The sequence below is a fragment of the Momordica charantia genome (genome assembly GCF_013281855.1).
Source record: "Momordica charantia cultivar OHB3-1 chromosome 3 unlocalized genomic scaffold, Mcharantia_2.0 BLBB01000003.1, whole genome shotgun sequence".
Taxonomy (NCBI): Eukaryota; Viridiplantae; Streptophyta; class Magnoliopsida; order Cucurbitales; family Cucurbitaceae; genus Momordica; species Momordica charantia.
Genome location: NW_028275161.1, coordinates 12828241 through 12848742, shown reverse-complemented (window position 1 = coordinate 12848742; position 20502 = coordinate 12828241). Strand labels below are relative to the sequence as shown.

The following is a 20502-nucleotide window of genomic DNA, read 5'->3' as shown; positions in this document are numbered from 1 at the left end:
TTTCAGAAGGAATCTCTTTGAAAGGGAAATGAGTAGATGGACAAACTTCACGGAAAAAATAGAAGGTGTAGCTATCGGAAATGGAAAGGACATTTTATGGTGGAAAGTAGACCCATTCGGCCATTTCACAGTCAATTTAGCCTTCATGGCTCTCACGTCCCCTTCTCCTAAACTTAATTCAGCTACAGCAAACTTGATATGGAATTTTAGAGTCCCAAAGAAGGTAAAATTCTTCATTTGGACTTTCTTCTATAGAGGGGTAAATACCGCAGAGAAACTTCAAAGGAAATTACCTAACTGGACTCTTTCTCCCTCTGTGTGCACAAGCAACAATGAAACGGTGGACCACCTTTTTCTCCATTGCCCTTTTGTTTCCAAAGCTTGGGGTTTATAGCTTCTTTGCTAGATTTCTCTCTCCACATTCCTAGAAGAATTGAGGATTTCATTGCTAAAGGTTATGGAGGAAGGCAGCTCAAGGGCAAAGCTTGGGTTCTTTGGATTTGTGTGGCCTGGGCTCTTTTATGGTCGATATGGAAGGAACGGAACAGTCGGCTTTTTGAAGATAAGTTGATTTTGTTAGATTCTTTTTTTGTGAATATTAAGCATCTAGCTTCTTGGTGGTCTTTACTACACAAGAAAGTTTTTTGTAACTACGATCTTCTTTTGCTTACACAAGATTGGAAAATGGTGATTGTATAGAGCTTTGGGGAGGGTTAGCTCTACCCTCCGCCTTTTGTTTGTATCCCCTTTAGCGGCCTTCTTGATTTGAATACATATATTTTGTTTCTTATAAAAAAAAAAAAACATTCCGATGATTTTTGTACCAAAATCCTTGATGTCTCCGGATCCGGGTCTTGGGGCAGCGTGCTAGTGCCCCCGGTATAGGGGAGTGAAGTTCTGTAAATAAAAATGGCTAATGAAATGCACTTTTTCTCCTCATTTGTGTATATATATTTTTTTTAATAAGAACAAAACTTTTATTATCAATGAAGAAGAAACATGAAAAGCGGGCATGATATCGAAGCCAAGAGGATTACAAAAAGTTGATTGGAAATGGGCCCATTAAAATGATGGGCCTCCAATTATTACGTGTATGCGAGAAAAAGAGGTAGAAGGGCACAATGGGCACTATGTGGTCCCACTTGTGGACTCAAGTTAGATATGGTTGAGTTATTTTGGGAATATAATAGGTTGTATATAGCAGTAAGTTGAGAGAGGGAGAGATATTTTTGCCTAGTCTTTTTTAGTGAGAGTGTGTGCGGAGGCAGAGAGCTCTTGAAACCTCCTTTGATCCTTGTAATCCTCTCCGATTATCTAACATTATTGGTATAAGAGAAACGATTTATGGGAAATTGTCACAAATAAGAAAATGGAAAGTAGAGTCGAAGCAATGAAACAAAAATGTACAGGTGCATCGTCCGCCATGGAAGAGAGCCAGAGTGAGTGAAGGATATGGCTCTCTATAAGGAAGATATTCGCTCGATGATTTCAACAGTTGTTTAGAAGCTAGATTCACAAGATGAGATATAGCGCTCAGACAGAAGGAGGTTCCAACGAGAGTGGACAGGGAGGCAAGCAATGGAGTTTCAAGCAATAGCTCCAATCACTTAGCTAGATTAACAAGATAAGATATAGTGCTCAGACGGAAGGAGGTTCCAATGAGAGTGGACAGGGAGGCAAGCAATAAAGTTTCAAGCAATAGCTTCGATCACTTAGTGGCTTACGACACTTGGGGCATTCACGCTGAATTGGAGTGTTAACTATGAAATTAAAAATGGGTAAATTGCGCTTTAGTGTGCCTCGAGCTTTTAAAAACACTGGTTTGTAGTATTCTCATGCATGCTTGGTAGTAAAACTCCCCAATGGCAGCATTTCTAATTCTCTGTGCTATATGTATTTAAGATTACTCTTGTTTAATTTTTGTCTAATTTCGGTCAACAAATGTGTTTTCTAATCTTTGATTATAATCGAACTACTTTTTTACCATATTTTTTAAATATTAATATCTTTAGTTTTTCAATTATTTAAGTTATTCATCAAATGGTTTTATTAATACATTCATCTACACACTTTTATATTTATATATATTTGTCGCCTTAAGATGCACGTTGCACTTTGAAAACAATGTGAATTATGATGTAAGCGTGAAAAAGCCTGTGTTTTAGGTGTGATGAGTTGTGCTTGGCCACATATGCAAGAAGAGAAAGCTTCAAGTGTTGGTTCTGCAGGAAGGGGAGATCAAATTAGAAACTGAGTCAAGAAATGCGTGCTTGGTTGAGAATAGCCTAGAGAAACAGCAAATAGTATTGGACTAAGAAGCACGGACACGGACACGGACACGGCGATACGTCAATTCCTAAAAACTTAGGACACGGACACGTTGGGGATACGTTTAATTTTTTTTAATATTTTTTTAGGATATATATAAATTTAACACAAAAAATGCTAAATACAATAAATGCATAAATATGAAGTCAATTACATCCAATGATCCAATGTTCAACAAAAGTTACAAAAACAAAGTCCCAAATGACCAATACAGTGCTACAAAGTTCCAAAGTTCTAAAGCTATCATTTCAAGTCTCCATATCATCCTTGTCAGCGTGACCATCCTCGTCAAGAATTTCAACCTCCAAATCTGGTTCATCTAAAGACAAATTTGCTACTTCAAGCATGCCAACGTCTTCAAGAGAATCAAAACTATCTCCAGCAATATCCCATGACTTAGTCTCTCCTTGGGAATATTCTGGGGTTCTTCTTGATAAGAGACGAAGATTGCTATGGATGAATACCAAATCTTTTGCACGTTTAGGCGTCATTTTATTCGTCTTGACAGAGTTAACAAAAGAGTATGTGCTCCAATTTCTTTCGCAACATGAGGAGGAAGAAGGTTGTCCAAGTAATTTAAAGGCAATTGCTTGAAGCATGGGTGCATAGACACCATAAGTTACCCACCAACTTCTAGGATCTAATACATATCTATCCGCTATAGAATCATAATCTGCAAAATCTCCAGATTTTGTAGAGAAATTTGCAAATTCTGTAATCACCTTTGTACGATCCAGAGGGCTACTAACATACCTCTTCAACAACTTCATTCTCTCCCTAGTTAATTCCACATCTTGACTCGGAGGCACACGATTAGAGTCTTCTGCAAGCCACTCTTCACTATAATACCTAAATTTAAGTTTTTACAAAAATGTTAAACTCTCATGTTAAATATAAATCATGCTAATCTCAGTGAGAATTAAATGATAGATAGTAATTAAGTAGTAAATACCTTGGATTTAGAGAATGTGCTAAACAATGTAGTGGAGTATTATTTTTGTTCCAACGATCAACAAGAATGGTGTGCACCACATCATAAAAAGATGAATTTTCGTTTGACTGCAATCCTTCATGTCTATATATGATTTTCTTCACCTTTTCGATCATCATATCCCACATATCATATACCAAGTGCAAACAAGGCTTGTCTGTATCACAAGCTCTGTTCATGTCGTATATAGGTGAAGTGAAGGAAAGAATGTAGTCGATTTTGTCCCACCATAAATCATTAAGCAATAACTCCTTTACATGTTAGGCCTTTCCCACATCATCTTCTCTATAATTTGCCCACTTGTCACTGATGACCATGGCTTGTAAGCCACCTTTAATCAATTTAAACCTCTTCAACATAACAATAATCGATGCAAAACGTGTTTCAGCCACAGACAACAATTTAAGAGGTACAAATTCATTAAACATGGACAACCTCATAGAATGATTCATGATAAAATGTTTCACAACCATGACATCTCCAGCAACATCAGATATCCAGCTGCATTCTCCATATGCAATTTGATTGTCTTCAACCTTCTTAGCAGCACAAATGTTCTTCAGGGCAAGATTCAATGTATGTACTACACATGGTGTCCATACAATCATTGGAAATTGTCCTTCAATGAGTTGTCCTGCACCTTTGCAATTAGGAGCATTATCGGTTATCACTTGCACTACATTGTCAAGACCAACTTCATTGATCACTTATTTCATCAAATTAGCAATAAAAAACTTGTCTTTTACCTCGCCAGAACAATCTACTGCTTTCAAAAACATCGGTCTACCTTCAGAGATGGCCATAAAGTTAATTAAAGACCTTCTTTGTGAGTCACTCCATCCATCACTCACAATGCTCACTCCTTTCAAACGCCATTCACCTTTAATTGGTATTAATAACCTCTCAATATTCGCCTTCTCTTGTTGTAAAAGACTCGTCCTCAACGAATTAAATCCCGGAGGTACATATCCGGTCAACATATGGTTCGCCGCATAACTAAAGGCACCTCTAAAGTGTGGGTTTCTATCTAAATGAAATGGCAAGCCAGTAGAATAAAACATTCACGCAATGAGTGCATTTAGTTGATCTCGAGATGCCTTGTTGAATGACTTCTCAATTGCACTTGGAGTGCCTTTCCTCTTTTTTGGCTCAATATTACTCGTGCCGGGAGAATTACTCACATTAACACAATCGATTGATATGAATGAAGGTGGTAAAAGAATATTTTTAGGGGCTTTTCTCTCCTTCCGATTTTTCGCTTCTTCTTCCAATTTCTCCATATCCGCAATATCTGTAGGAGTAACTTTTAAACATATCCTTATTCCTTGACCACTTATCTTTAACAAGTGAGCTCTAACTCTTGTGTAAGAGCTTTTCTTGATGGCTTGACAAAAGTTGCATTGCCATGAAAAATTTCCACCCCCCTCAATTTTTTAATTTTAGTTACGTATTGCCAAAGAGGTTTTGAATCATCTTCAATGCTAGAAGAGGTTGTTTCTTGGGATGGATTTGAATTTGATGAAGATGCCATCTTAATGTGTAAGCACAATGAAAGAAAATGAAAATGAAATAAACAAAACTTGGACAGAAACAAAACGTACGAAAAAAAATCATTTTACCTAAGAAAAAAAAGAAAAACAGAGGCAGGGGCGTCGGCGGCGGCAAGGGCGAGCGGCGGTGGCAGCGGCATCGGTGGCAAAGAAGTGTGCAGTGGGAGATTGTTATCGTGGGTTGGGTGGGTACTGGGTATTAGGTTTTTACTTTTTATTATTGATTTGTTTTGTTTTTTAATTAATAATTACTAATGGCCATTGGGCCTTTCTATTTGGGCCCAGAAAACCCACCAACTTACACAGGTCGTGTCTCAGCCGTGTCCAATATGAAAAAAAAAAATTCAGACACGCCAAATTGCGTGTCTGACACGTGTCCGGCACGTGTCCGGGCGTATCTGTGTCCGACACGTGTCCGACACAGATACTTCGCCCAAAAATAAGTGTCCGTGTTTTATAGGTATTGGATGTGACTATGGTCGAACTATCACTACACTCATTGTTAGGGTTGGCTTCACCTAAAACAAAGATTCTCAAAGTAAAAGTAGCGCTCGATGGAAAGGACGTCCTTGTATTAATTGATAATGGGGCCTCTCATAACTTCATCTCTACTGGTTTAGTGAAGGAGCTGAGGTTTCTGTCGAGTGAAACTTTGGGGTATGGGGTGGCTTTGGGAACTAGGACCCTGGAATCCATTAGAATCTATAATGAGTGGTTCTTGTTTGCCCAGAAGTGATGACTATCCAAGATTTCCTTTTAATTATGTTGGAAAACGTTGATGTAATTCTAGGTGTATAGTGGCTTACGACACACGGGGCATTCACACTGAATTGGAGTGTTAACTATGAAATTAAAAATGGGTGAATGGAAAGTCGTATTGTGAGGGGATTCTAGTTTGCAAAAGACCAAAGTATTATTGAAAGCAATGATGAAAGCTATCATGAGAGAGAAATCTGGCATCTTGCGAGAATTTAATGCTGTTGCGCTGGCACTAAGTGAGGCTGGATGGTCCAGCCCTACTGAGATTTCTGTTGAATTGCTTGGAGTACGCATCAGTTTGTTTCCATATTTCTTTAAAACACTAGGCTACTACTATTTTGTGGGAGAGAATATGTGATTGAGCTTCAACCTGGAGTTGAGCTTGTGAGTGTTAGACCTTACTGATATTGGTAGTTTTAGAAGGATGAAATTGAGAAATTGGTGCGTGAGATGTTGTTAGTTGGAATCATGCAGCCCAACACGTGTCCTTTCTCCAGCCTAGTTCTACTTGTGTGAAGAAAGGATGGAAGTTAGCGATTTTGTGTTGATTATAGAACGTTGAATAAAGTCATAGTTCCCGACCAATTTCTGATTCTGGTGGGTGAGGAATTGGTTGATGAGTTATATGGTGCCATAACATTTTTCAAATCAATTTGAAATGAGGGTATCATCAGATTCAAGTTCTAAAGCGGGATATACCCAAGAGGCCAAGACAACTTTCTGGACCCATGAAGGCCACTACAAATTCCTTGTCATATCCTATGGTTTGCAAAATGCTCCTTCAACATTCCAATCTGCCATGAATGAAGTGTTACGACCCTTAAGTTTGCTATGGTTTTTTTACAATAATTTGGTTTAGAGCATGTCTCTGCAGAGGCATTATCCAAGCACCAACTGATCGCTAATGAAGAAATGCCAATTTGGTTTCTGCAAAATCGAATACTTGGGTCATATTGTTTTGAGAAGTGGAGTGGTAGCCGACCTAGCTAAAATTGTGGTTAGGCGAGACTGGCTTGTATTAGTATAAAAGAACTTAGGGGATTCCTCATCCTCATGGGATACTATTGCAAGTTTGTGGCAAGATATAGGGCACTCGCTTTTCCCTCGACTATGTTATTGAAAAAAGAAAAGTAGAAAACTTTGTGCCGTTCCATTTTGCGGAGACTCGTATTTTTTTTTATCTAAAATCATTCTATCATTTCTATACAAATTCAATAAAATTCAATTTAGATAGATATATAGACATTTTCTATTTGCCCCTCTTTCTATTATTTTCTAGTGCAATTTTTAATACTTAAACGGTAGATTATTTTTTTCGTTTTAGCCTCCACCTTTCAGAATAAAAACTGAGAAATGCTATAATTGAGAAGGTAGGTGTTGTGGCCTACAAATTAGCATCGCCAGAATCAGCTAGTACCATATATCCATCCAATTTTTTAGGTCTCCCAGTTGCAAGGGGTGTGGGTTACACTCTGCTAGTTTTATTCCTTTTTTTTTTAACAAGAAACAACTTTTTATTGATATATGAAAAAGAAAAATGTTCAAGATACAAAACCCCAAGGGGGTGGAAAAGAAAAGAAAAGAGAGAAGAATAGAAAAATAACGAATAAATATTGCAACAAGAGCGATACAAGCTCAAAAGAGATAAAAGCATTCTAAAACAGAACTCAGAAAAATTGCAAAGCTTTAAAATATGCCTTATTTTAAAGCTTTGCAGTTTTAGTTCGGTTGGTTGGTTGATGAGGTTTTCAAAGTCTTTCACCAGTGTATGGTTTGACATTTAGTGGTTTATATATGGAGGCTTTTTGAAGACAGCATTGAGGCTTTGTATTTGATGTTTTCTCCTTATTAGCATTTTGGCTACAGTCTGTTCTTGTGCCTTATCTTCTACTTGGTTCTTTTTAGAGTTTTGGTCTCCGTTCTTGGTGCTAAAGAAGATTTTTCCCTCATGCAGTTGTTGTCCCTGGATTTAGTTTTATCTTTTTTTTTAGAACAAGATATGAACTTCTCATTGAAATAATGAAAGGGAAATACAATGTTTAGAGGATACAAACTGCCAATGGGAGTGAAAGTAAGAAGTACAGAAAATTGCCAAAGAAAACCGCCAAAGGATAAATCAGAAGAATAAAAAAGACACTTTGTTGCGCAAAATCCATGAAGCTTGACAATGAGACGTGCCAAAAAATTGAATTGAACCCCTCCACCTGGACTTAAAAGGCTGTAAAAACATCAATAGAGAACAAGCAAAGGAGGGCTCGAGACTTCAGCTTTACAATGAAAAACTTCATCTTTTAAGAGACCATCTTCAATAAAAAATAAAATCTGGCTCATCTTCTGGTCTCATACTCCAACTACCATTCGGATGGCAGATTTACCTTTCTTCTAGCCCGAGCTTCTTCACAAGAAACTATTTCTTTTTGCAATCTGTGGGAGCCTTATTAAGGGTATAGGGCAATATTAGTTTGTTAGTATGAAGGGGTAGTATGGTAATTAGTTAGGGGTAAGATGGATATAAATAAGGATAGTAGGGAAGAAGAAGAGCATCTTGGGGAATAGTATTTTGGTGAGGAACTTGAGAGAGTTCTTGGGGAGAGATAGTCCTCTCAAAAGGCTATCGATATTGTAGTTTCGATTTGAGATTACAATATAGTTATCTCATTAGGTTCTCTTTAGGTCCTTGTATTTGGGATCCTAACACAATCTTTCCAATAATAATTTTAGATATTGAAGCCAACTTTCTAAATAATGGGAAGAGTCTGCAGTAAAACAAATGAAGGGGGTAAAGAACTCATTTGAAATTATAAAAACTCTAAAGAGAACACTCACCGCTGCTTGTTTTACCCTCCGAAGAACTTGACTACCGAGGGAGTATCGAGGGAGTATTGAGGGTTCAGTCGGCTGAAATCTTGGGAGTAAGAGTTTCTGAGTGATCCGAAGGTGCTGGTGCATTGGGAAGGTGCAACTACTCAAGAAACTACCTGGAAACCGATTGCCAGTATAACTGCTCAATTTCCTAATTTTCACCCAAGGTGTTTCTTTGGGGTGGAGTGATGATAGCCCTCTAGCTACTAAGGTGTATGCAAGTAAGAGAGGTAGAAAGGCAAAGTGGACAGTGAGCGTCTATGGGCTAACTTGGGGGCCCAAGTTAGTTATGGTTAGGTCATTTTTTTTCTAACAAGAAACAACCTTATATCGATATATGAAAAAGAGAAAAATTTCAAAGATACAAACTTTTGAAAGAGTGAGAAAGCGAAGGGAGAACAAAACAAAAAAAGAGGCTCAACAAGGAGTGATACCATCAAAATAAGAACTATGAAAGCCAACAATAAGATCATGCTAATCAAAACGATCCACCAAGATATGAGGACACGAACACGAACAGGATAATCTTCAAGAGTCTTTAACTTCAGGCCCTCTGTCCGCTCCATCTTTATCTTTTAGAAAGAGGATTTTGAGTTCCTGGAAAAATTTGGCTTGAATTTCAGCTTTTTCTCTAACCCGAGCAGCTTGTATCTCCAATCTTCTTCTAGCATACTCTTCTAACAACAAAACCCGTTCTTTATGAAGCTTGACAAGCTCGGAGTTCAGAAAGACCAAATATGCATCCAATTCTGTTGAGAGAGGGAGAGGCTTTAGCTAGTATCTGTTAGCGAGAGCGTAGAGAGGTAGGGAGCCCTTGAAACCTCCCCTGGGCGTTGTAATCCTCCTCTCTGTTTATGAATAATAGAAGAGAGTTCTATCATAAAAATTGCAACTTCTTAGAAAATGGCTCCTCCTTATATTAGTGTTTGTGCCTCTTCAATGGTTGCCTTCTATTTTATTGTGCTATTGAATTTATCTGATGTTATGTTCATACAATCACAAAATATAAACGAGGTTATCTTATTTTTTTCTCTTGAACATGTTGCTTTTTCTAAATTGTGTTGGGGTCTGTTGCAGCCAATTGAACTTTGGACTGGCAAACAATTATTTAGTGTCCTGGTTCGCCCACATGCAAGCATGAAGGTCTACCTGAATCTTACAGTTAAGGAGAAAAGCTACAGCAAAGTTAAAGGAAATGAGAGAGAGCGAGAAACTATGTGTCCTAATGATGGGTTTGTCTACTTCCGCAATAGTGAGCTAATATCAGGTCAAGTTGGGAAGGCTACTTTAGGTAAGTTTATTGTATAATACTTTGTTTCTAAGAAGGCAATGACAATGAACGTCCTTTAAATATTTCTACTTATGCCTTCTTATTCAATGCTTAAGTAAGTTTGGCTGACTTGGTTGTATTTAAGTAACACTATTAAGTTGATTTCAAAATTTTTAAACTTCTTCTTTCTCTTGGTAAGTCATTTTTCATACTTTAAGTTTCTGATCCTATCCCAGGAAATGGCAACAAGGATGGTCTTTATTCTGTTCTTCTTAGAGATTACAAGGCACATGCTGCTGCTGTTTGCATGAATCGTCTTGCTAAGCTGAGGTAATTGGCAACCTGTAACAGGTTCCTTTCACTGTATGTTGCATTCCATTTTCATTGTTGGTGATTGTAGCTTTTTTGCTTTTCTTATTACAGTGGGGACCAAACTAATGATATCTTTCAATAGTTTGCTTTTTTGGGCTGTAGTAGGATCAGGTGGTTGTCCCGTGAGATTAGTCGAGCTGCGTGCAAGTTTGCCCGGATACTCACGGATATAAAAAAAAAAACCTATTTTTAGATTTATTTTTAAAAATGACTAAATATATTATTTTGTACTTTATATTTGTGCTATTTTTCAATTCCATCCCTAATCTTCTAAAAGTTTCATTTTCATTCTTTATGTATTATTTTAAATCAAATCCTTACTCTCATAAGATGCTAAAATTTATTATGAAATAATAATATGACGTTAAAATTTATTTTATTTGTGGAATTGAAAATATCTTATACTTTGATCAACCTAATGGACATGTCAACCCATTAAATCTAACTCATACTAAATCTCTAACTTGAAGTGGCTTGCTGCTATACAAAATGGAGACTCATTGTGAATGGTATTATATTAACAACCCTTATAAAATTCACAAATCTTTTAATGTATAGTGATGGACTAGATTGGAAAAAAAGTTCAATACATGAAGAATGAAATTGGAGCTTTTAATTTATTCGGGATGAAATTTAAAATTGACATATGATCAGAGATAAAATTATATATTTAACCTTTTAAATCTATTCTCCTAATTCTTTGCTATGACAATGCATAAGCAAAGCACTGATATGGAAATTTTGGATCCCTCAATTTGTATGGAACATTATCTTTAGATGCCCTATGTTGGATAGGGAACAAATTGATTGGAATAGGTTTTGTTGCCGCTTGAAGAAGATTGATAGACCCCAAGTTACCAAGTTTTATACATGTAAGCGAGCGAGGAAGGGAGGGCCACATAATGAGTAAGGGTTTATTCAGTTGAGAGGAGGGGTATGTTTTTTTTGTATCATTTTGAGGTTCAAATTTTGAGTGTAGAAAGGTAGAGTTAAGGAGCTCTAGCTCCCTTGCTTGTATTTCTGGTTTAAATAAATAAGTTGGGTCTTACCAAAGATCACTCCAACTCTATAGGGTGAAGAAGACTCTCTCACTTGGATTTTGGATATATCGGACACCTTTTTGACTAGATCCATTCCATCTACAAGTTTTTGACATCCACAATTCTATAAAAATCTTTAGGCTCTCCGTGTCCCATAGTATGTTATGTAAGTTCTTGTCTCTTAGTTTGGGTGGTCTCAGATTCTTGATACAAATGATAAGATTCAGATTCGAAATTCGAACTTTCTACTCACTCCAACCACAAGTATCCTCTGGAATGCAAATTTGATAGACCCCAAGACCACCTTTTCTAACTTGCCTTTACTTGTATAGCCTCTGGGTTAAGATTTTGGGCATTTTCTAGTGCAATTCATTTTGGCAGTCTTTTGGACACCACCTCTTTGGTATTTTTGTTGACCAGGCTTTCAGGGACCAAAAATACATCTTATAGGTCAATGCCTGCAGCTCCTATGGCATATTTGACTGGAGCGTACTTGTAGAATATCCAACTCAGTGGAGTGAGAAGTTTCTGATCCTTACACAATTCCATCATTGGGCATTTGGTACAGGGGAATCAGAGGGTGGGAATGGGAATGGCTTTAGAGTTAACTTGTTTGGAACAGGGGTTAGAACTTAGAAGATAAGGAATGGGAATAACCATTTCCTTGGCTTCTCATATACCCATGAAGGAGGGTATTCTATACCCTCCAAAAAGTGTGGGTTTTCTCCTTTCCCTTGAATTTCTTTATTTTTGCTACTTCTTTCTTTTCTTTTCAATTGGTTTTGTTTGGTGCACGAGTCCTAAAGATAGGTTTTGTGTTTTTTATTTTTCTTTTTTTTTTAACTAATTTTTATTTAATTGATTTTAAGTAAATAAATAGTCTTGGGTGCAATGAGTTTTTAGCTGCAATAGCACAAAAAAAAAAAAAAAACAAACAAACAAAATAATTTTTTAATGTCACATTAGCATATTGAATATTATAAAAGTAATTAATAAATTTGCCATGCACTGCTACATCATATTTCTGTTACACCAACTCTGTTCCAGAATGTGTATGTATCTTTCACTTTATATTATGTGCCTTGGTCTGATCAGCTATGAGGGTAATTGTGCCTCTCACCTTCAAGCACTTTTAATGGTTACCTTAGACGCCATGTGCCTTACTATTTAACATAGACCAAGTACCAGCCAGTACATAACACTTAGCAGCTGTACCTACTATATCCATAATACATTTTGCTTAGGTTAGCATAAAAGTTATGTTACTGCTTGATAGGTGTCAAGTGCAGTCTCTGATCGTAGTTGGACTGCTCAGAGGTAGTTGCCAATCATTAGCAATTAAACTTGTTTTTATGTAAAAGTTTGTTATTATGGGAGTTTGAACATATGACATCCTTGCTGCTAAATTTGTGTTGGCATTGATGATAATATTCAAAATCATACCATTATTTGAATAAATGCAGTGCTCGGTGGATAGGTAACCATGGTTTCTCTATTGGAATTGATGATGTGCAACCTGGAGAGCAATTGATCAAACAAAAACAAACAACTATTTTGGAGGGTTATCGTAACTGTGATAAGCAGATCAATTTGTTCAACACAGGAAATTTACCTCCTGAAGCTGGCTGTGATGCTGCTCAAAGTTTGGAGGCTAAGATAACTCAAATTTTAAACGGTATTCGAGAAGCTACTGCAAATGTAAGATTTTGATTGTTGAGTTCCATTCTTTATATTACAAGCTCTGTCCTCTAATGTCAATGATGGAACTTTCAGTATATGAAAATGAACACATCCGTGTACTGACAGATACACGGACCTTTGTGTACCATCTAATTAAGCTGGTGTTTGATCCTGAGGAATTAATGTAGTTTGTTTTTTTTTTAATAATAAATAATTTCACTGACGTGTAAAATTTCAAAAGGGGAGGTGCTAACCCCACAAACTAAAGGAGTTACAAGAAATTTCTCCAATTGGTCAAAAGTGAATCAAAACTGAGTAAGAGAGAGATGATAATTTACACCTTGATAGCATGGAAAATAATGTTATCAAAGAGTCCATCAAAAGAAAGCTCTGTTCGGTGAAAAGCCTACGATTTATCAACCAAAGGAGCTCCTTTTCTTTTATGAAGGGATGGCCCATGAGAATGTATGTGAGGTCTTTGGTGCCAAAGGGTAAAGCCACATTCAATCAAAAGACAAGAATCTCATCCCAAAATTTTGATACAAAGGGGAAAATATGGAAGATGTGAGATTGAGACTCCGCATCACTTTTACATAGAACGCACCAATGTGGAGAGATGGCCATGTATGGATACCGATGTTGCAATCGATCATTCGTATTCATGCCGTTGCGTGCTACCTTCCAAATGAAGAATTTTATCTTTTTTGGGTAGTTGTCATCCCAAATAGTTTTAGGAAGAGTGGGGGGGTGTAATTCTTCTTTGTGCCCATGTCTAGTCTAGGAGGAGAGATTTGGTTGAGAAGATACTCTTATTGTCAAGCTTCCATATCCAAAATCATCAGAATGGGTGAGGTGGACCGAGGCAAGGTGATTTGTAAGCAAAGCCCATTCTTCAATTCCAACATCTTTAAGATGCCAACAAAATCTCATGTCCCATATGCCAAATTCATCCTATTTTCTGTTAGGAAATAGAGTGAAGGTGAGGGAAGAGGGTAGTCAATGGTGAGACCGGTAGCCAAATATAAAACCAGAAAGAAGTAAAAGCAGCGTTTCTGACTTAGAGGATACACATTCATGGACAAGGTGTTGTTGCCTCAGAATATTCTTCCATGGAAACTTTCAGGTCATTGTAGGCAAAGGAGTTCTGTGATGTAGGATCTTCCAAGGGGGAAGGATTCTGAAGGTTAATGGGTGCAGAGGACAGCACATCTTTATATGAAGTGGTAGGTGGGTTAATCAGGGGTGGTATGGGAGTAATAAAGGTGGTAGGAATGAATGTAGTTTGTTAGAAGCTTATATCATTACTTTTTAATTTTCGTTTGAGGTTTGTTTTATCCATGATTGTAGTAAATCATGTCTGTTATTCAATCCACCATATTTAATCTTGGCATTTTCTTCTGCAGGTGTGTATGCAAAACTTACATTGGAGAAACAGCCCATTGATTATGTCGCAATGTGGTTCCAAAGGATCTCCTATTAATATTAGCCAGATGATTGCTTGTGTTGGTCAACAGTCAGTTGGGGGCCGCCGTGCACCTGATGGATTCATAGATCGGAGCCTTCCCCATTTTCAGAGAAAAGCAAAAACTCCAGCAGTGAGATCTGCCTCTCTTTTTCTTTGGGCTTCTATTTGAAAAACTTATTTTTGTAAGACTGTTTAGACATTGGTAAATCATTTTTGTTTGAATCAGCCGGTAGCCAATGTATTTAGGATGGGAGATGTTGGAGGTAAGTTATCTTTAAGGGAAAAATACCAGTAATTTAGTCAATTTAAGAAGAAAAGTAGGACAGTGGAGCATTGTTCTTCCCATGAACCTTGAACTATTACTCTCTTGTAACCTACTGATTTAAAGTCACCACTAGACCCAAAAATTTGTTGTCTGGCTTAGATAATTTTAATTTTTTCATCAGGTTTTAACATTTTCTTCCACATGAGGGTTTGAATATTAACAAAAGGCCTAACATGTGAACTTCAAGTGTAAAATAGGGGGGAAATAACATTGTAGGGGTTTGAATTTAAAACTTCTTTTATTGTATGTTATGTTAAATCACCTGAAGTGTAAGATGTTGGAATATTTGTTCCTTTCAATGTATCAATGAAAAGTTAGCATTTTGTTTTTAAAAAGGGAGAATGTTATGTTAAATCACAAAAAGTATAAGCCATTTGGCTAAGATAGGTTTGATTGTATTCAATATAGTTTGAATAGTAACTGATGTAGTATTCTGTTGTTATGATAAGACCTTCGTTTAAGTTCTAGCTTTTAAACCTTATTTTTTTAGTTAGTTGTTAGTTACTTCACAGTAACTAGTTTTACCGTGTAGTTAGTTGGCAACCAGCCTCTATAAATGGAGGCTGACCTCTTTAAGAAAGGCTATGTAAAATTCTCTTCAAGAAATCATTGTGCTTGTGTGCATCAGTAGCTACCATTAAAAGGGGAGAAGTGGAAAAGGAAAAAAGTATTGCATCCGAGTATGACATCTAAAATTCCTAAGAGTAAGGGCAGAAAATCTTCCATTATACTTATCTCATATAATGTTAACACTGCACCTCAACATATTTCTGTCCTTGTTTAAAACCAAGTTATTCATATCTGTGTCTAAGGTGGAATTGACACAACATCTATGGCTACCAAAGTTTCCCTGATTTAGCTCCTTCATCGAATAATTATGTAATAACTAAGTGGTTACATTTTCTATTTTATGTAACATAGTTATATTATATGTTTGAAGTAGTATTGATTTTTAAAATAAAAAAAAAAACATTTCTTAATCATAATGCAGGCCAAAGGCTTCGTTGCAAATTCCTTCTACAGTGGCTTGACAGCAACAGAGTTTTTCTTTCATACTATGGGAGGACGAGAAGGCCTTGTGGACACAGCGGTAGGTCTATTATAACCTTTCAACAGCTTTATAATTACTCAATATCTATGGGGAATTTAGCTTTATGTTTTCTTTTTGTTTTCTGTCTTTTTTTATTTAAATGGGAAATAAGAAGTTCAAAACTAAGTGAATCAATTACTCAATCGGACGTTGACCCCGATTATGTCATTATGAAGAGAAAGAATATCCTTTTTCCTTTGATATGTTCCCAAATCCTTGAATGCATCAATTTTAATATTGGTCTGCCCTATTAGGTGAGGTCCCTGCCCTTCCGGGTTTGAGAACATGTTTTCCCATCCGTCCTTCAAATTGTCTTTTTACACTTGGTCGAATGCTAGGGAAAGTGGGAAGGTTTTAGGTTTATGAGGAAGCTATACTCTCTCAAGTTGGTTTTGAAAGAGTGGAATCAAAATGTTTTTGGAGATCGTGAAATTAGAAAGCTGGAGATATTGGATAGAATCAAGTTCTTGGATGTTTTGGATGAGGTAGAAGCCATGAGCGAGGAGTTGAGTGAAGAGAAGGTCAAAGTGAAAGGGAACTTTGAGGAACCTATCCATAAGAAGGATGTTTGATGGTGACAACCAGCTAATTAAATCAAAGAGGGTGATCGTGATTGTAACACTTCTTTCTTTTGCAAGATTGCAATCTCTGGGGAGATAATTTTGTTGAGGCCCTTGAAGTCGATTAGGTGGTCGTTTCTTTCTTCTCTTCCCTATTTCTATCCCAAACCTTTTGTTGATGTTTTAGATTGGAGTTTCATCTCTGCTAGGGATAGGGAAGAGTCGGAATCTCCCTTTTTCTTGAAGGATATGAAGAGGTGATCTTTGGTTTTGAGGGTAATAAGTTTCCTTGGCCCAAATGACTTTTTTTTTTTTTTTTGCTTTTTTAAAAGAAAACTAGTGGTTCATAAGAGAGGATGTTTGGAAGGTGATTAGCGAGTTTCAGGAGGCAGGATCATTGATAACACTATAAATGAAACTTTTGTGTGTCTCGAGCATGGAGGGGTAAGGATCTTTTACCTATAAACATTTTTAAAAGTCTGGATAAAATTATTGCGAAGGTTTTGGTTGATAGATTGAGAAGGGTTTTGATCAGCATAGTCTCAAATCCCCGAGTGGCCTTTATTGCAGGGAGACAAATTATGGATCAAATTTTAGTTGCAAATGAGGCTATTAAAGATGGTAAGAGCCGTAACTAGGAGAGTGTCATCTTTAAGATCAAATTCAAAAAAGCTCATGGGCTACATAGATTGGGATTTCTTGGATACAGTCATTTAGAATAAAGGCTTTGGATTGAAAGGAAGATTATGGATTTGGAACCGTAGTAGGATAGTTAAGTTCTCTTTTCTGATTAATGGTAAACCTACGGGTAGAGTTCTAGCTTCTAGATGCCTTAGGCAACGCGACCCTCTCCCTCCTTTCTTTTTCCTATTAGTCATGGATGATCTTAGCAAGGTAGTGCCTACTGGGGTAGATAAGGAGGTCATTACAGGCTTTTGGGTGGGGAGGGAAAGATTTCATCTCTCACATCTTCCCTTAGGTAGGGAATTTTTTTTTTTTTTTTTTGGTTAACCTTAACCACATTTTGTCTCTCTTTGAATCATTTCTGGCCTTAAGATTAATAGAAGCAAGAGTTTAGTCATAGACATCAATAAAGAGTCCACTAAGATTCATAAATGGGCAGGGGCATCTTCAGTGGGTTGTGCTGTGGGTACTTTTCCGACCTCTAATCTTGGTCATCACCCCAAGTGAACTTTGTTTTGGAGACCCGTCGTGATGTAGTAGCTAGCTGATTATTTTACAGCTTTACCATTTGATTGTCAGAGGAATACCTTTTGTTTAGTTAGTTTAGTAGTTACTACACAATAACTTGTATTTACCGTGTACTTTCATAGGAGGCAGCCTCTATAAATAGGCTCCTCTTCATTAATAAGAGATAGATTTCATTATTCTTCAAGAAACTAAAGTGCAAGTGTGCATCAATATTATATTAAACTTTTGAGATTGGGCAAATCCTTGAGAACTAAATTAGTGTTAGAGCCTCCTTAAGTAATCATTAGGATTAGTCTTGAATTTCTTATGGAATAGGTATAGAAGTACACTGTAGGGATGAATTTGAGATTTGTTAGTGTGAAAGATGAGTAAGTGAAGTTTTGAAATGCATATCATTGAATGATACTTTTCAGGTGAAAACAGCCGACACTGGCTACATGTCTCGTAGATTGATCAAAGCATTGGAAGATTTATCCATTCATTATGACAGCTCTGTACGAAATGCTGGTGGATGTATAGTTCAATTCTGTTATGGGGATGATGGAATGGATCCAGCGCAAATGGAAGGAAAAAGTGGAGCACCTTTGAATTTTGAGCGATTATTTTTGAAAGCTAAGGTTTGGAAGCAAATCTCATATGCTTACTTTTTCTTTTTCTTGTAAAATAGGTGCTCACATTTTTTTTTTTTACTTCAGAATAAGAAAAGTATCATTTGCATTTGTACAGGCTACATGTCCTATCGATGGAAACAAAATATTGTCTCCATCAGAATTTTCTGAAACAGTAGAAGATAGGCTCTCAAAAAATGATGCTACTCCGGAGGGGGGTTGCTCTGTAGCATTCATTGAATCTCTCAAGATTTTCCTCAACAAATACGTAGAAACACAGAAAAGAGCATGGAGCGCATTGTTGGCAGATAATGAATCAGATGCAGGAAAAACAATCATTGGAAGTTCTGAGAATGATAACATTGTGATTCGGAAGAAGGTAGTCCAAAATATAGCTGGTGTCACACACAGACAACTACAGGTATTAGGCAAAATTTTCCATTAATACTGTCACTTCATTTTGTTCTTCCAAGGATATTTCATTCGATTGCTCTTCCTTTTAACATGATATAAAATTTTCATTGATGAATGGAAATTTAAAAAAAAAACAAAAAAACAAAAACAAAAAAAAAAACTCCCAAGCGAGGAAAAGTGTTAAGAGATATATAACGAAGATAAAAATAAAGGAGCCATTTGGTAAACTATATAGAAGAAATAAAAGCATCCAAGAACAACAGATAATACTGGGGGAGAAGTTCTCAAATAATTTTGAAAGTGAGCACCATTGGGAAGCCTCGTGCTATATCAAAACAATCTAACCATTCCGAGCTCCTGCCATGGAAGATTTTTTAATCCTTTCAAACCTAAACTCTAACGGTGCGAAGTCTTGGTTTCATAGATTGTTTTTTGGGTATTTGAATTTAAAGACCCAAGTCAGTTTACTATATTTTTCGCGTGAGAATAATTAAGTTTTAGCATGAGAATCATTGAAATGTACAAAAATAATATGTATCTAGAAAATGTATTTTATAATAAACATATCCTTGACGTGATTCTTGCCCTTGTCCTAGATTTTTAGAAATTAATGTGTAACTGCGTTCGTGTTGTGTCTCGTGTCTCTGTGTCCTTGCTTCTTAGATGCCTTTTTTAACCTGTTCGTTTTCGCCTTCTCAGCTTTATTTTTCAAACATCTCATTTCTTTATCCCGTAGAAATGGGTTTGTCGATTCCACCCAGGGGATGGTGGTCACTTCTGTCATGAAATTCTTCCTTCGACCCATGAATGTACCTGGCAATCACTTAATACTTAGTTTTTGTTTTTTTGGCAAGATTTGTACGTGTTGAGCCTATACCACTCCATCATGTACTGGATTGTCTCCTTGCTGGCAATCTTGGTAAGTTTCGAATAATTGTTGCTTAAAATTAATCAGTAGAATTCGTTCTTTCAGCAGGCTCTGCATCTTTGGCAATGACTAATTTGAGTTCTTCCAATTCCTCTATGATTCACGGTCAATGAATCCCACCATGCAGCAACCCTACTTTCAATTTATAGGAAACCTTTTTAACTTTTCTATGCTCAGTACCCCCTCATAGTCGAAGAAGTCTTCCAGTTGTTGAGAATCCTCCCAAGTTACATTGCATGTCCTTTTCTTGTATTCTTGAAATCCTTCCTCTTCTGAGTCACTTGTGGTGTCCTCTGTGGATTATTCTGAGTCATTTTCTTGGATTACTTTCTTGCCACTTTGATGTTCCTTTCTTGCAGTCTTCTTCTTGTCACTACTGCCTTGATGAACCCAATGGAAATTTTTGCACAGACCTTGTACTTCACAGTTCACAGTTGGGCAGTTTTTTCTTTTAGGATGTTATTCTTTCCCTTGATCGCCAAAGGTATTTTGGCTGGCAAAATGAGTGTTGGGCAGTTTGTCTTTTAAGGATTTTTTTTTTTCCCTTGATCACCAAAGGTGTTTTGGCTGCAAAATTAGTGATCCATGACAATGATAAATACCTCTCATTAGCAAGCCATGTCTGTTCCGCCAGTATTTTTATATTACATGATGGTCTCCTTGTGAATAGGGAATATGATTTTTTCTTCTCTCACTGGGAACTAGTTTTGGTTTGGGATAATTTTAGATCGAGCCTAGAAATCATGTCTGCATTATTTTCTTATTATTAAAATGTGTTTATCTTAGGTTTTTTTGGACACCTGCTTGTCTCGCTACCATACAAAAAAGATTGAAGCTGGAACTGCCATCGGTGCCATTGGAGCTCAAAGTATTGGAGAACCTGGGACACAAATGACACTAAAAACATTTCACTTTGCAGGAGTTGCTAGCATGAGTATCCTTTGTTTTTTTACTTTCCATTTTCTTTTTAATGAGAATAGTAACCGATATCTTGAACAATAACATATTCTATACAATACTGGGGTCCTTGGATATTATTGGTGCTTCT

At 36.8% G+C, this 20502-nt stretch overlaps 1 protein-coding gene and 1 pseudogene across 3 annotated transcripts in view; one reads left to right on the top strand and one right to left on the bottom strand.

Annotated features, from left to right (window-relative positions):
• The window catches only part of NRPC1 (nuclear RNA polymerase C1), a 66856-nt gene that overhangs the window by 43208 nt on the left and 3146 nt on the right, over positions 1–20502 (top strand). For all 3 annotated transcript variants that reach the window (XM_088122061.1, XM_088122060.1, XM_088122059.1), the window contains 8 exons: positions 9568–9781; positions 9997–10090; positions 12636–12870; positions 14256–14447; positions 15634–15732; positions 17918–18121; positions 18231–18533; positions 20241–20388. In XM_088122061.1, the coding sequence (XP_087978187.1) occupies positions 9568–9781; positions 9997–10090; positions 12636–12870; positions 14256–14447; positions 15634–15732; positions 17918–18121; positions 18231–18533; positions 20241–20388 (1489 nt within the window). The remainder of the gene's footprint in view (positions 1–9567; positions 9782–9996; positions 10091–12635; positions 12871–14255; positions 14448–15633; positions 15733–17917; positions 18122–18230; positions 18534–20240; positions 20389–20502) is intronic.
• LOC148212409 (uncharacterized) lies at positions 2395–5006 on the bottom strand (annotated as a pseudogene).